General features: G+C 51.3%; 1 protein-coding gene across 31 annotated transcripts in view; it reads right to left on the bottom strand.

Moving 5' to 3' along the window:
* The window catches only part of LRRFIP1 (LRR binding FLII interacting protein 1), a 136543-nt gene that overhangs the window by 26057 nt on the left and 95063 nt on the right, over positions 1-15423 (bottom strand). For 12 of the 31 annotated variants that reach the window (XM_032355304.1, XM_032355306.1, XM_032355307.1 and 9 more), the window contains 5 exons: positions 15245-15322; positions 13924-13968; positions 12781-12849; positions 7762-7839; positions 131-166 (listed from right to left, as the gene is read on the bottom strand). In XM_032355304.1, coding sequence (XP_032211195.1) covers positions 131-166; positions 7762-7839; positions 12781-12849; positions 13924-13968; positions 15245-15322 — 306 coding nt within the window. The remainder of the gene's footprint in view (positions 1-130; positions 167-7761; positions 7840-12780; positions 12850-13923; positions 13969-15244; positions 15323-15423) is intronic. The other 19 variants (XM_032355290.1, XM_032355292.1, XM_032355294.1 and 16 more) reach the window with 4 other exon arrangements.

Here is a 15423-nt window from a genome sequence, read left to right as displayed (position 1 = left end):
CTGTTCCCTCACGGGCCAGTCTCTTCAGTCAAGATTAACCAATGCATTCTCTTGTCAGTTTCATCCACGCACGTGGGGGCCCTCGTGGTTTATCAACAGCACAACGTCAAGGCTTCCAGAAATTCCTTACCTTCTCGGTGAACTCTTTTTCTGGTCTCTCTTCAACCTGTGGAGGAAAATGGACAAATATGAAATACTTAAGCACATTAAATGGATAATATGGGTTTAGAGGGTAAGATGGTCACACTACATTAGCTTCCTTTGTGATTTAAAAACTGCTTTGCCAATGAGACCTGCGGATCTAGCCGGGCTGTTCCAGGCACGGTGGGGGCTCACGGACATCTCACGGGGCCCAGGGTGAACTTTACTGTGTGGTTTTTCCACGTTGTAACTTCCACGGGAATGCGACGTCTGAACACATGCACACACTGACCACAGGAAGCTCTGCCATCAGGGACTTGTGAATGAACCCCATCTTCACAGGGCTTCTGCAGAGCTTCCCACAGCGCTGCATGTTGGTACCCATGCGGGGGACAAGGACAACCTTCCAGCCTGCTTCCCGCCACCCCCCACCCCCCCATCGCTATGGTGACAGCAGAAAGTGGGACCAGGCCTGCCGCTGCCCAGGTCTGGAAAGCAGGAGGAAGCAGTGGAGCCATTACAATTCTTCCTCCTTCTCATGAATAAATAACAGAGCCAAAGTGAAGATTCTGGTTGAACTGCCTTGGGACTGATGCCCAGATGCGGGGAGCTGGCGGTGGGGCCAGGGGGGTGGCGGCACAGGAAAACCTGCCAGGTAAAAAGGGAGAACCCAGAATCTGGCTTTTCGTGAGGCTGTCTGTCCCTTCTTTGGGCAGGACTCTCAGGTGGACCCAGGGCAGCCCACAGAGCCCTGGTGTAGCCCCCAAGGGAGGCTGTGCATCTTGGAGGGGCCTGGAGGTCAACAGGCTGTGGCCGGCACTGGGGCTTAATCTTTCTTTGCTGAGCATCCTACAAAGGCCAACTTCTTTTATCTGCACATTGAGGGCTCCTTTCCATAAACCCATTGGGAAGGTCACAGAGGGTGAGGAAACCTATGCCTACTGTCTCCAAGCCTCTGGGGGAAGCTGACAGCTACTCAGGCCTTTCCTAGCAAGTCTCTGATTGCCCTTCCTGTAGCTCAGATGTTCTTAACTCTGACCTCCAGAGAGCCGAATACAGACCACAGCTCTGCCTCAGATCCAGTGGGCAGCCACAGGCGCTGCTGCTGCCCTTGCACATTCAGCCACAGACATTCCGGACTCAGGTCGAGGAACCCCGATGGAGCTGGGTTGGAGGCTCACGGACACGCAAAGAGCGCACAAGGAAGCTGGGCTCCGGACAGCATGAGGGTGCAGGGGCAAAGCACTGGTCGGGACACCGGACAGGCAGTCATCTTCTGTGATCAGTGTCTGGTGCCCACTCTGGGCCCACATGGGCTGGACGTTCCAGGCCTCACCACCCCCACCACATCCCCCACAAGGCTATCAGCTACCTTCTCTCCTCCAAACCCGTCACACCTTCACCTTTCTCTTCCAGGGCAGGACATCTGAAGCAAATAGGAAAATAAGACGGCAAAGTGTAAGACCAAGTCAGCCCACCAGGAGGCTCAAATGGAATCCCAAAGAACACTTGATTAACCCAAAAGAAGGTAATTTCCAAAACCAGCTCCGAGCTTAGCCAAGCTCAAGTGTCTCCTGCTCATAAGATCCAAGTTCAGCCCTGGGGGTCTCATTCCCGAAGCCACCCCATGTGGTCTCCCCGACTTGGGTCTTCAGCAAGAACTCCCTGTTCTCATCTTATTGGTCTTCTTATTGTCCTCCAAGTAGGAAAGGAAACAAGAAGTGGGATGGATCAGGCTGGTGGGATGGATCCAAGGGCAGACTGGCCTCCCTCCCTGTCTGTTAAATAAGCCCTTCATGAGGGGGCTTCGGACGCTAGTCCTGCCCCGCCCAGAGGACTCTCCTTGCCACTCGGCCACACTGGTTGTCCTCGGAGAGCCCGTGCCAGCCTGTGCATCTCAGAGGAGCTTCCCAGGCAATCTCAGCCCATGTGTCCTTCTCTATTCCTTGATGTGGGCTGGTGGCAGCCCATTAAAGACAGCTGGCTCTCCAACTGTGTGCCATGCCTCCTGCCATTTGTGGGCATATGTGTTTGGTGGGTGTGATAACCACACCCACCAAATTATCCTTCTTTCCAGATGTGCGTGCCACATCAGCCTGAGCAGATGCTCTGTGGGGGCTGAGGTGGTCTTTGGCCAAGTAGGTTCTAGCTCCCTGCCCCAGGCCAGTGTTCTCATTGTGAGGCTGTCAGCATTTCAAGTGTAGTTCTTCTCTCCACTCGGGAAGAAAAATATTCCTGAAGACTTCAAATCACTGAGGAAAAGCTGACTAGGATAGCAACTGGTCTGCAGGAGAATGAGTGTATTAAGTCTCCTGGGCCCGAGTCCTTCACTCCCTAGAATCAGTACATCTGTGGAACACGTACTCATGAGACGGAAGGAAGGAAGGTAATTTAACTACTGGTCGAACATGAAGAGCCAGCGTCAGACTCTCAAGTCACCACTGAGAAGCTGGCTGCTTTTTGCCTCTACAGGTTACATAGAATCTTTTCCAAATGCTTGTCAGCAGCAGATAAATATTCTGTATATAAATGAAAGTCCAGAGATCCACCTACAGAGATAGCTGTGCCCGTACAAGAAGGACTCCACGTTTTTTAGTTTTTCTTGAGATAAAGATGAGGAAGAATACAGATCAGACCAAAAAACACTGTTTCGGGGGGGGGGGGGTGTCCTTTAACACATGCTGTGCTCTGCACTGTTTCCCTCCATACCATCAACATAAATATTATTTTTGTAATTTGCAAAACATCAAATAAGCAAGAAAAAAAACCCTAAAACCATAGCTAGCTCTTTAGTTTTCAAAAAAAGTTTAAAAACAGTTTTAAAAAAAGCCTTTGCTCAGAAATACATAATGAACTCAGGATGGGAACGCCTCAAATGTGTTTTTAAGTAAAGACCTGTTGGGGGGTGGGATGAAACTCTTGAGTGTTACAGCCACTCTCTGCCTAACTGTTGTTTCCAATCTCTTGTGCATACATTAGGGTAAGTGCCTTTAGTCCGTTTCTGAATGACAGAGGATACGTGTGAAGGACAGGATGAGGGGCCCCATGAAGGCACCCCTGCGGCAAGGAGCTGTTGCAGTCCCCAGAGCTGCCACTAGATGGCAGCCTGTATGGCATGAAGCAGGCCGGCAGGGAGCTGTCCCCACTTCCTAAAGCACGCCTCACCTTCCCCTAAGCAAAGGGACAGATAAGGAACCCAGGGGGTGTGTTTAATTTTGATATAAAGCACGGCACTTTAACCTCTGAACATAATATAGAAAGACACAAAATTGAAAAACATTCTGAATCCTGTTCTAGTCACGGCATGACAGTGTACACAGGGGGCACCACAGGGCAGACACGTGACTGAGCAGGACCTGGGGGAAGCTATCACGGGTACTTGCTGCGAGCCACTGAGACCCATACCTGCACGGGGCCAGGGCCGAGCCACAGGACCTCTGTGAACACTGGTGTCCGAGTCCAGCGCCCACACCCCGCAGGCCTTCACTTCGTCACTCCCCTGAACCAGCAATTCTAAACCTTCTAGGTGGGCATGAAAACAAGTGTGTCCCAGCATTTTACAATCACAACTGAATGTACACAAAGATAGGTTTTTAAATCAACTAGAAATAGTCACTTTAAAAACATTTCTGTTGAATTTTAAATTATGGCCACTCTGCCTCTCAAAAAAAAAATCCTCTAAAGTGATCCAAGTAGCACATTAAGTACTTCATGAATCCCAGCCTTTCGACATTGTGTTTGCACAGGCACACTGCCTGGGCTCCCTTCAACACCACGTCTGCTGAGGCCCACAGTTCCCGGCCTACCCACCTGCCTAGAGACACGACACAACACATGAGTATGGCCAGACTCCGGCAGAGGAACTCCTCCTCACAGTGTCCTCAGCTTTCACCGCACAACCTCAGAATCCAGACGCAAGATGGGACCAGAGAAGCTGTGCCCATGCGCAGTCCCTTTCAACAACAAACTGACAATAGTGACCACTCCTCAGAAAATAGAAAACAGGGCACCTGGGTGGCTCAGTGGGTTAAGCCTCTGCGTTCAGCTCAGGTCATGATCTCAGGGTCCTGGGACTGAGCCCTGCATCGGGCTCTCTGTTCAGCGGGGAGCCTGCTTCCCTCCCTCTCTCTGCCTGTGTCTCTGCCTACTTCTGATCTCTCTCTGTGTGTCAAATAAATAAATAAAATCTTAAAAAAAAAAAAAAGAAAACAGAAAACATTTTAAGGGAAATTTTACTTCAAGTAGTCAAGTAATTGAGACTTCCATTGGTGTGGAAATTTTGCTTTTTCATCCAATAACACTAACGTTCTTCTGAATGACTTATCCTTGGACACCTGGATTCATAACACATGACCCGTGCTTCCACCTGCTGCCCCTGCCTCTCCACACAACATTAAACACGGGTCACTACAGTCTCTTGTATTTCTGGCTAAACCGGCTGGAACTTCCAGTTGTCACTCATATTTGTTCTAAACACACACAGGAACACAGATCTGGGCTTGGCTCGGGACATCTCTGATGGAGGTGTTGGCATCCCTAGGCGAGGCCCTCTGCGTGGGTGTGCTCGGGCCAGGACCACCAAACCTCCCGATCCCAGCTCTCAGAGCTTCCTGCATCTCTCCCCAGGAGTTCATATCATACATGTGCCCGGGTGCTGCCTGCCTGTCCCCTCTGGTCTATGTGTCCCTGAGGGCTGAAGCAGGTCTGCCTGCTCACCATTGCAATTCCATGCCTAGAACACCTAGAGCCTAGGTGCTCAGTAAACACTGGCTGAAAGAACCACAGCTTCCCTCAAGGGGAAGGCCCCAGACTTGTTGGAGAAGAACTTACAGGTTATCTACAGAATGGGAATGACATGACTGAGGTTCTGAGGTGGGCCAGGCATCTGCTGAGAAGGCCAAGGGCCAGGGGATGTCTCTGGATGCCGAGGCACCTTTATTTTCTTCAAGTGGGCCGAGCTACCCCTTCCTCCATTCTGGTTACTTTTGCTCTTTAAGAGTGCTCCGCCCCCATGCCCGGGGCACCTGCCTTTCCTCCACACCCAGCTGTCCACTGCCCCAGTCCTACTCCATTCTCAGAGAGGCGCCTGTTCCCTGCCTGCCCTCACACTCCCCTGGATCCACATTCCTGATGAATCACCGGGCCACGGACCACTCCCCGGGAGCCACAGGAGCACCGGCAGGACCCGTCGAGGCCCAGATGGGGCAGGAGGATGGCCCATCCCACACAGACTGCAAGATGCTGACCTTCGCTCGTGAGATGTGTGGACGGCTCGGCAGCCCACTGACATCTATAAATGAGCAGTTGTCTCGGGGAAGAGAAACCATAGCTTATGGAAGCAGTTACATTTCCCGGGGCTGTAAACACCGAGAATTAAATGAGAAAGAGCCTGAGGATCAGAAGGGCCCACCAGCCCTGGAACCCCTTGCTTTTCCCCCTGGATGGTGCCTGGATGGGGCTTGGAGTCCAGCGTAGCTGGGGCCGGGCCTCTCCCGGCCAGCCAGCAGTGATCCCTGGGTTCCAGGGGCCTGAGCATGTTTAACACCACCTCGCTGGTTACCGTCACCCACTGAACCTGTTGTATGTGGGTACATTTTTCACAGAGGTTAGAAAGCATAAGACACAGAATTTTGTGTCTGATCTCGACCACTTTGGTCTACGTGACTAGACGAAGTCCTCTTGCTCTGTGACTTCGTCCTGAGGCCTGAAGAGAGACCCAGAGCAGTCAAATCATCATGGCCTTCGTGACTCCGTGCTTCCGGGAAGCCGGCCCCAGGGGACTCGTGATCCTTCGATATGTGGGCCACAGCCGCCTTCTGTCAAGTGCAAATACTTCTATTACTTCCCCAAACGTGAGTGAGTGTGAGAGAGCATCACGCCTAAGAAGACTGAGGCTCCGTTCAACTCCCCACGGGAAACGTTTCTCCCCAGTCGCTGCAAGGCTCCCCTCCCCGTGGATCTGCATATCCGTCCCAGGCTACCCCAGGGAATGGAGGGCACCCCAAAAAGCAACTTGCCTGATTTAAAAACAGATGTTCTGTGCTGTTAAATAGGAGGGCCTTCCTATTCCTGCTGGATGGGTCATCGGCAGAGCCGTGAGTCCCCGGGCTGCACGCAGCATCTGCCACCACACCTTCCTTCACGCTCCTGAGCGTTCTGGCTGTGGCTGCCCTAGTCTCCTCGGGACCAGGCTCCAGGGGCTCCTCTGGCCGTGAGGGTGGGTGACTGGGTGTGTGAAATGGGCAGGACACAGGGACAGGTGCTCGTGTTGACAGAGCAGGGTGTCTGCATTTCCATAAAGCACTAGGCTGTCCTGTTGTACAACACCGTCCCGGGTCTGCATTCTATTTCCTCACCCTCCACATATACATGGTGGCGAGGATCACTCCCTCTCATCGGATAAGGCCAGCGCAGGCCCAGGGATGAATGGTGCTGGCCTTGGCCTTGGAGTCAGGGACCTCATAGCACGGGGTGGTATGGCCGGTCCACCTGGCGATTTGGGCTCAGCTGCCAGCAATCCCTTTACCCTTCCCCAGAAGCAGCCGGTATCTGCATTTGCATGAAACATCAATGTTCGAAAAGACTATCTGATTTCAAAAACAAGCAGATCACCAGCAGCCAACAGGTGCATCTGTGCTCACAGGAGACCGCGGCTCGGTGGCCTCTTCTCTCACCACAAGGATCACTCCCCGAATCCAGATCTCCACCCATCTAACCACGGTGCCGTACCACCAAGCTGAGGGCCACAGAACACAAGCTTCTCTGTCACTGGGGAGCTGAGCAAGAGACCCGTTCTGCCTGCTTGGCTTTCCTGTAGTTGGGGTTTATCAAGAAGGGCGCCCTGGCCTTTAGTGTGGCAATCCTTAGCTCTGTGGGGCGGGCTCGCACACTACACAGCCCCAGCTCCTGCCTGCAGACGCTGTGCCACTCCTGCCCACTCCCCTGAGCAACTGGCCTGCACGCCCTTATCATCAAAAGAAGGTACAGTAGCCTCGTACAAAGCATCAGAGGAAGATCGTCTGAGATTGCAAAAACCCTGGGACAAATGCAGAACAAGGACATGGGAAGGCTGGGGACTAGGGGATGAGAAACAGGAGGGTAGCTCTGTAGTCTCCCCGATCCCGAACAGTGGGAGAACTCATGAGACAGTGGGAGCAGTGGCCTTTCCAGGTGATACGTGATTTTAAAAAGCCACCTGGGTCCAGTAACAGATGACATTACAAACAAAGTTATAGGCCTATCTTTCCGACTTTAAAGTGATTAAATAAATAAATAAATAAATAAACCCACACATCCACACACCTGGCTACATCTCCCCCCAGTGTACAAAGTGTCCCTCCTCCCAGGCAGCCCCAAGCCCTGTTAACTTTCATGTGATCCGTTAGAAATTTAGCAACGCAATTCTGCTATCATGAAATAGTAGTATTAGAAATTTGGAAGCATTTTCCCCAGTTGCGTTTCTGCTCAGACCTGGAGTAAATCCCAGAAAAGCCCTCCTACTTTCGGCTGCGCTAGGGCCCTTTGGAGGCAGAGGGTTCCTTCTGCAGGGCAGCGGAGTGAAGAGCAGAAGGGCAGCGGAAGGAAGGAGGCGAGAGGGTGCGGAGCAAGAGGCACACTCACCACTGGGCTGGCCCGTGCTGAGCTGGCTCTGGACGAGGCTCGGGAGCTGGAGTTGAGGTGGCCGCCGTGCTCCGAGGGCTGCCCACACAGCCGCAGCCGGAACGCAGACAGAAACAAAGGGACAGGGTCAGCAGAGCTACTGGGGCGTGAGCAAGTAGGTCAGCCGCGCGCCAGGCAGAAAGGACAGAGGCGAGTGCGCAGAGCAGGCTCCCCTCGCAAAGGAAGACTGTGTGGCTTACAGCTGCAAATACATGCCCGCTAAGAACAGAAAAAAATTAGTCATAATATCAAAAGAACACAGGATTCTTGGTTAGTGAGAAGAAAGCCACGCAAAGTGTCTGTTCAGCCCGGGAGGGGAGTGATGCCCGGTGCAGGCACAGACAGCACCGGGGCCACATGGAAACAACAGTCAGGGTGCGTGGCCTTCCAGCGGTGGGGAAGTTTCCTTCGTCTCCATTTCCAAGAGAAAACAAAGTTAAGATTTAGGGTTCCTCCAACATCGGGCACAGCTTGTTCAAAGCGCCAGGTGACCTGGCTGGGGTGCTTGAATGAAGGTTTTATCTGTCTCTCCATCTGCCTGAACGTTCTCTCTTCCAGCAAAAGAAAACACCTCAATTCATGGATCTGGAAGGGACGCCTCTTGACTTTGATTTGCATCCACCCTCATTCTGGTCCGAGATAGATTTTCCTGTGCTTTCGTTTTAATCTTCCTTTTCTTCTGAGTGAGGTGGGCGAGGAGGGGAGGTGGGACTCCAATCCCACTGAGGGCCACAGGCACCCAGGGGATTGTGCCTGAAGGGACTTTGCAGAGCCCTGGGGGGCCCAAGAGCAGCGCCCCAATCGCCCCGCGCCCCCAGGCTGTGCACCCTGCCCAGCAGGGGCTGACTGTTCTCCTTCCCTCACCCCCCAGGGCCCAGCAGGCATTCTCTCTACTGCAAATTACAGGAGGCACAGAACTACAGCTCAGCTTAAGTATCACCTTTTAGTTTGCACATTTTTCCACCAGCACGTAATCCCCTGAGGGCAGGGTCTGTGTCTAACCCCTGCTAAATCCGCAGGGACCAGAAGAGGCCTGGCATACAGTGTGGGCTCGAGAAATACTTGCTGAGTGAACAATTTCAACTTCAGACGGTAAAGAGCCAGACCTACCCTACCTACTCATTATCCTTCTCCTTCCTTTATCCAACTAAGACTGACACTGACATGCAACACATTGTTTCCCATGCACAGATAAGAGAGCGGTGCACACCCCATACGGGAGGGTCACTGCCACATCTGGCGTACACAAGAAATTTACCAGGATGACTACTCTCACTTTTTGCTCTATTACACAATATAAAAGGAAATACCTAAGGTCAGTACTTTAAGGCAGAATCTTACCTTCGGGTTCACACACAAGAGCAAGGAAAACTGTCCTGCAGAAAACCTTACTGCGTCCTCTGTCATTTGCGTTCTGGTTTACTACGCAGAGACGGGACAGGCTACCGTTAACACGGCAGACTGCTGGCCCGGGTGATCTGAACTCCCCAGTCAAAAACCGCTTCCCTGATCAACTGACCTGATCATGCAGGGAAGAGTAAGTTCGGGGTCTCTTTCACCCTGGTCCACGTGCCCCCTTTGAACAGCCTGTGTCTGGGAGCCTGCATGACTGGTATGGGGCTACCGTAAGCTACAAAGATCCTTGTGGCGCCTGGGTATGTTTAGTCGTTAAGCATCTGCCTTCGGCTTAGGTCCTGATCCCACAGTCCTGGGATCAAGTCCCACATCAGCCTCCCTGCTCAGCGGAGAGCCTGCTTCTCCCTCTCCCATTCTGCCTGCTTGTGTTCTCTCTCTTTGTCTTTCTCTGTCAAATAAATAAAATCTTTAAAAAATTTCTAAAGATCCTGTCCAGGCTCTATCTCTTACTGGCCATGGGACCTTGGAAAGTAACTCAGCCTGTCACCTGGGACGTGGAATTGTAAGGACATTGGCCACACAGAGGGGCCAGGGGTTACACAGAGAAGGCAGGGGTCTTCCCTGCTTTATCCTCTCTGCCGTAAGCAACTTTCATGCTCCTGGATCCGATGGCACTGGTGCTGACAACTGCTTCCAGCCGTGTCACACACAGCATAATAATGGTAAGGAAGAAATAAAATAGAAAGGTTTCCAAGTAAAACAGTGATACTTACAAGAAAGCTAGTCATTTAATCTCTAATCGTTAAACTGTAATTAAGTCATTTAGTTGTGAACACATACTGTAGTTGGGGCTACCTTCTGGGGGAGGCTAACAGAAGCTGGACGCTCTGGAGATGGGGAAGAATCTTCCAGAGTGGGATCAGGACCATCCCATGCAGACTTGGGGTCAGCGTGGACTCAGGTTGAAGCAGAGGGTCCTCCTCTCCAGATCTGTCCTGGGCTGAAGGACAGGATGGGACACCCACGCTGTACCTCCTCACCACAGGGATGCCTATCAGCCAGCAGTCACAGCCGCGGCTGGACCAGAGCCTGAGGAAGCTCTCTCCACAGTCACTTTCCCGGATGTAGGAAACTGGCATCCACTGGGAGGGCAATATTGGGACTTGGGGAGATGCCAAGGATGGGGCTCAGCGAACACCCCTCCCAACCAGCCTGCCAATATGCTGCCAAAGGTCTCTTCTGAGATTTTAGCCCGGGTTCTACTTGTCCAATTTAATTTGGCAAATGCATACTGAGCTCTTTCTGCATGGGAGGGCAGTGCTAAGTGCAGAAAAAATGTATTTTTACTCTCTTTGACTTCTCCTGCTTGGCTTGATGCCAGAGACATGCGGCCACACTTTAGACATTTGCGCTGTTGGGACAAGGAGACGTTTGACTTTCTTAACTTCCCGAACATCACCACTCCCAAGTGGTTCCTATAGTAGGCAGAAGGCACAGAATTAAGAGTGCTCAGTGATGCTGGATAAGAATCAGGGGCTCTCAAAGTCCACCTGCAGGGTCGAAGGGGAACTGAAGGGGAACGTACACCCCACCTGCTCGGGGGCTAGACTTTGGTCATCGAAAAAGTACCCAGTGCTTGGGGAAAGTTTCATTCTCTTGAAAAATTACTGTGTGTGTGTGTGTGTGTGTGTGTGTGTGTTTCCTGATAAAAGAAAATCCTTTAGCTGCATTTTATCCATCACATGTAGGCCAGAGCTATTTTCTCCAGTAGGCATGATTTGTGAGCTCCTTAATGGCCTGCACAAATGTTTAAGAACTGAGAAAAAGATTTACTATAGTGGGCTCTGGTACATTTCAAATGGTATGCAATATAAAATTAATACATGTCTAATTAGACATCAACAGAAACTAACGTTACGCCCATTAATATTTATAAAGATTACATTCTAAAGAAAACTTTAGGTGTGACAGCTTCCTAAGAATTCCTGAATATTTATGAACTACAATAAGCCAGAAATTGGATTATTTTACCAATTAAGTAGCCAGTTAGTATCAAAAGCAACATTGTAAAGGCGATTTCAAGTAGTTCTTTGTAAACCCTGATGTTTCCTGTGGGGACCTGGGGGTGCGTCTGCACAGGAACTACGAGGAGCCCTGCCGAGGAGCAGCCCCTGCTGAGGAGCAACCTCTGTGGAGGACGAGCCCCTGCTGAGGAGCAGCCCCTGCTGAGGTGCAACACTTGTGGAGGACCAGCCTCTGCAGAAGACCAGCCCCTGCTGAGGAGCAGCCCCTGCTGAGGAGCAATACTTATGGAGGACCAGCCCCTGCAGAAGACCAGCCCCTGCTGAGGAGCGGCCCCTGCTGAGGAGCAACTCCTGTGGAGGAACAGCCCCTGAGGAGCAGCCCCTGCTGAGGAGCAGCCGTGGCAGAGGAACAGTCCGTGCCGAGGATCAGACCCTGTGGAGGAGCAGCCCCTGCTGAGGAGCAATACTTATGGAGGACCAACCCCTGCAGAAGACCAGCCCCTGCTGAGGAGCAGCCCCTGCTGAGGAGCAATACTTATGGAGGACCAGCCCCTGCAGAAGACCAGCCCCTGCTGAGGAGCGGCCCCTGCTGAGGAGCAACTCCTGTGGAGGAACAGCCCCTGAGGAGCAGCCCCTGCTGAGGAGCAGCCGTGGCAGAGGAACAGTCCGTGCCGAGGATCAGACCCTGTGGAGGAGCAGCCCCTGCCAAGGAGCAATCCCTGCAGGGGAACAATCCCTGAGGAAGAACGGCCCCTGAGAAGCAGCAGCTCCTGCAGAGGAGCAACCCGAAGAGGAACCCTTTGGAGAAGCAACCCCTAGGAGAAGCAGGCCCTGCAGAGGATCAGAGCCTGAGAAGGAGCAACCCCTGAGGAGGAGCCCCTGCAAGGAGCAGCCCCTGAGGAAGAGCAGCCTGAGGAGGAGCCCCTGCGGAGGAGCCCCTGTGTGCAGAAGCATCCAAACTGGGTTGACGTTCAGTTTTGCCTGCCCCTCAGGATGGGACCAAATGAGCCTCCTTCCTTCCATGGAATGACTCTATTTTTCTATTTTTGCTTCCCTCTTTCATTCACTCATTTCTTCACTCAACAAGTATTTCTTGAACAAGTGACTACCACACCTTTATTGTGAGCGCTGAGTCTTGCCATTTCAAATCCTGGAAGGAGGTGGAAAGACAGCAAAGTAAAAGGGAATTATGTACAGGTCCCGAGTCTTTAAATTTGTTCCTCTTCCTCGATTATCCAGAGGTGACAATAATTTGTGGCCTGTGGAACTCCCCTCTCCTCCCTGTTGTTATTTCAAGAGCACCTCATCCCATGTTAGCACTGTTAGCGTGTTGCAGGAAGAAGACCAGGAATCTCAATTAAGGTCCATCTCCTCCCTTGAACTCAAGGTAAATTGATGTGTGAGGACATTAACCCGCCAGCCAAAGGCTTCATGATTCACAGACCCGTGGCCCTTATGACAACAGAAAATTGAGATTAGACAGTGTTCCCTCCCTAGAACCCCCATTAGTTCTCTCCAGTAACTGGACCAGTGTCCAGTGAGCCACTCGGGACCATGCAGCACACGGGAGGAAATTCGGGAACCACAGAAAATGCCTTACAGCATAAGAACCACAGGCACTGCCCCGCCGAGTCCCGCCGAGGAGACTGCTCTCATTGAACACGGACGCCTGTGACAGAAAACAGAAGGGCTGGTCAGGGGCCCTTCCCCCTCCTCAGGACCCACAAACCAGGAAAAGGTAAGCGAGGAAGATTGACCCTTGAGGAGAACAGTCCCAAACAAATCATTGTAGGAGACATGCAGGGAAAGCTCTCAACCACCTTCACAGGCAAAGAGCTGAGCAGAACAGGGTCGGGCAACATCTAAGAGAGAAACGAGGTTTCTGTCAACCGGCATGCAGTGTGCTCTCCGGCAGGTCCTTGAAATATATTACTCTGAACATCATCCCTTGCTAAACAAGAACTTGGTAAGCCAGACTTAAAGGGAGCAGATAATTCAAATATCCTTTTGTCCTGGCGTCCTCATACTTGATATTTATAAGATGACACTAATAAAAAGTGACTCTGGAACAAAACACCATGTTCATCATAGTCCAGTATCTCACAATTTTAAAAAAATTGCTGATTATAAAACAATATTTGATTAACTTGAAAATCCTATATAACGAAGCCCTGAGGGTTAATGGAAGTTTACAATACTGTGAATGGCCATCTCAAACTTCACCCAGTTTAAAGGGACTTCAGCTCTCCCTATGTCCCTTTAGAACACAGCTGGTCTGTTCAGCCAGTTACATACTATTTCTTACATGTGAAATCTGATAGAAATTCAGAAACTTTTTAGCAATACAGCATAACCACTTTGTTTAGTTTAAGTTTCCTGCAAGGCATGAGTACTTTGTATTTAAAGCTGGAAATTTCCGAAGTGATACAGCATGTTACATTAACATCTGTTAAAGTTACCAAAGCAATAAAAAGCCATCTTTCTTTCTGCCAGCAGATTAAGTAAAAGATGTCACTGCTCCATTCCTAGCTAACAGTCCTGTGGGAGCACATGTCTTCTTGGAGCCTGAAGTGGTATGACAGCTATTGTCAGCTGCAGGGAGAGAGAAAACCCGGATCTGTCCAAAGGAGCCTGATGGATACCATGGCATGTGTGAGCGCCACATGGGTAGGGGCATGTCAGCAGACAGGGGTGGGAGAGGTGGGGGAGGGGCGGGGGGCAGGGGGGCAGCTAGCACACGCACCCGGTAACTCCCAGCAGACCGGGCGGCACTGTACGGATAGGAGGGCTACAGGACGAGAGCAAACGGCAGGTTTTAAAAGCCTTGAGAAAACAGTGACGAATAATAGTGACAAAAAATCACAATGCTTTCAGTGATCAGGACAGCCAAATTATCGCACGACAGTTAGAAGGAAAAAGAAGTCGACATAGGGCCTCTGTTCTCAGTAAATCGACAGATGCAAATCCAACTTTAAAACAGTCATGGTTCCCAGGATCCCTGAAATGGGACTACTTTCTAGTCACTTCTTTTCAGGCATTCCTGGAGGAAAGGGTCAGGGAGTGAGACAATGGTGACAGGGTGCAAACACCACAGGCAGCCAACAAACCCACAACTCAAAAGCCTGGGTTAGTAATGCACTCAGGGGTGTTAATACGGAAATATCCACACAGAAGGAGCGCAGCGGAAATGGTGCTTTTATTTCCATCAAATGATCCCAGTCACGGTCATGAGGATCCAAAAGGAGCCATCAGACTGTGCCAGCCGGCCAGGGCTGGCAGCTCCCTGGATCAGGGGATCCAAACCCAGGCGGAGTCGTGCCTGGCGGGCAGGAGCCAGAGCGAAGGGCAGCTCCTGGGGCAGCCGGGTCCCAGGTCCAGAGTAGGATCATGACTCATTTACAGGCAGAGGGCATGGAAGCCCACAGCCAGGGGCCCCCACGCCGGTCAGGGAACATGCATGACCAGGGGCAAATCACTCAACAACGCAGGGGGACGACAGTTCAACCTCCACCATGTGATCTGTCCTGGACTCTGACAGAGATCCTTGTGCACAAACGGGACTCCTATAAGCACACCAGGCTTGTAAAAACAGGAAATGGAGGGGAAACTGAGCCAAAGAACTACACCGTTCTCCCACTTCTCAAAGATGGGGGAGTACGATTAAGCACAAAAGGCTTCCAAATTGCTTCCTGGACACATTTACAAGAGAAAAATATTTTTAAAGAAACAAATGAAACCCCAAATGGGGAACAATTGCTGGAAAAGGAGGAGAGACCCAAGAGACCAATTCTTTGAACCCGAACTTTTGGAAATATACGTTTAACAGAGCCTCCTTTTTCCTCAATTCCCTTTTTTCTATATAAGGTCCTAGATTATTCTGCTAATGTTTTAAAACATTGAGAAAGGTCTTAGCAAGTTAGTCTAGCCAAATAAAACGTCTGCTGAACTCTGGGGTCGACTTCAGATAGAAGAGGTTGAAGTGTCCTCGTATATATGATGGGAAGGTGAAGGGATCTGCGCAGAAGGGAAGAGGGAGGAAGGGGGTGACAAGGAGGGGAACAGACCCGGTTTCCACTCTGGGTAGGCAGGGGTTTGGGAGCCAGGCCAGCACTGGGAAGCCCGAGGTCGGAGCAGGAGAATCCCTGTAATCAGAGAAAATGGGCAGGAGCGGGAGAAGGGCTCACAGCTTCATTTCACTGCAAAGGTCCAATGGCATCATAAATTCACACACAGAATTGCTTTT

Source organism: Mustela erminea, chromosome 8 (assembly GCF_009829155.1).
Source record: "Mustela erminea isolate mMusErm1 chromosome 8, mMusErm1.Pri, whole genome shotgun sequence".
Classification (NCBI taxonomy): domain Eukaryota; kingdom Metazoa; phylum Chordata; class Mammalia; order Carnivora; family Mustelidae; genus Mustela; species Mustela erminea.
This window is presented reverse-complemented; position numbering and strand designations above follow the sequence as displayed.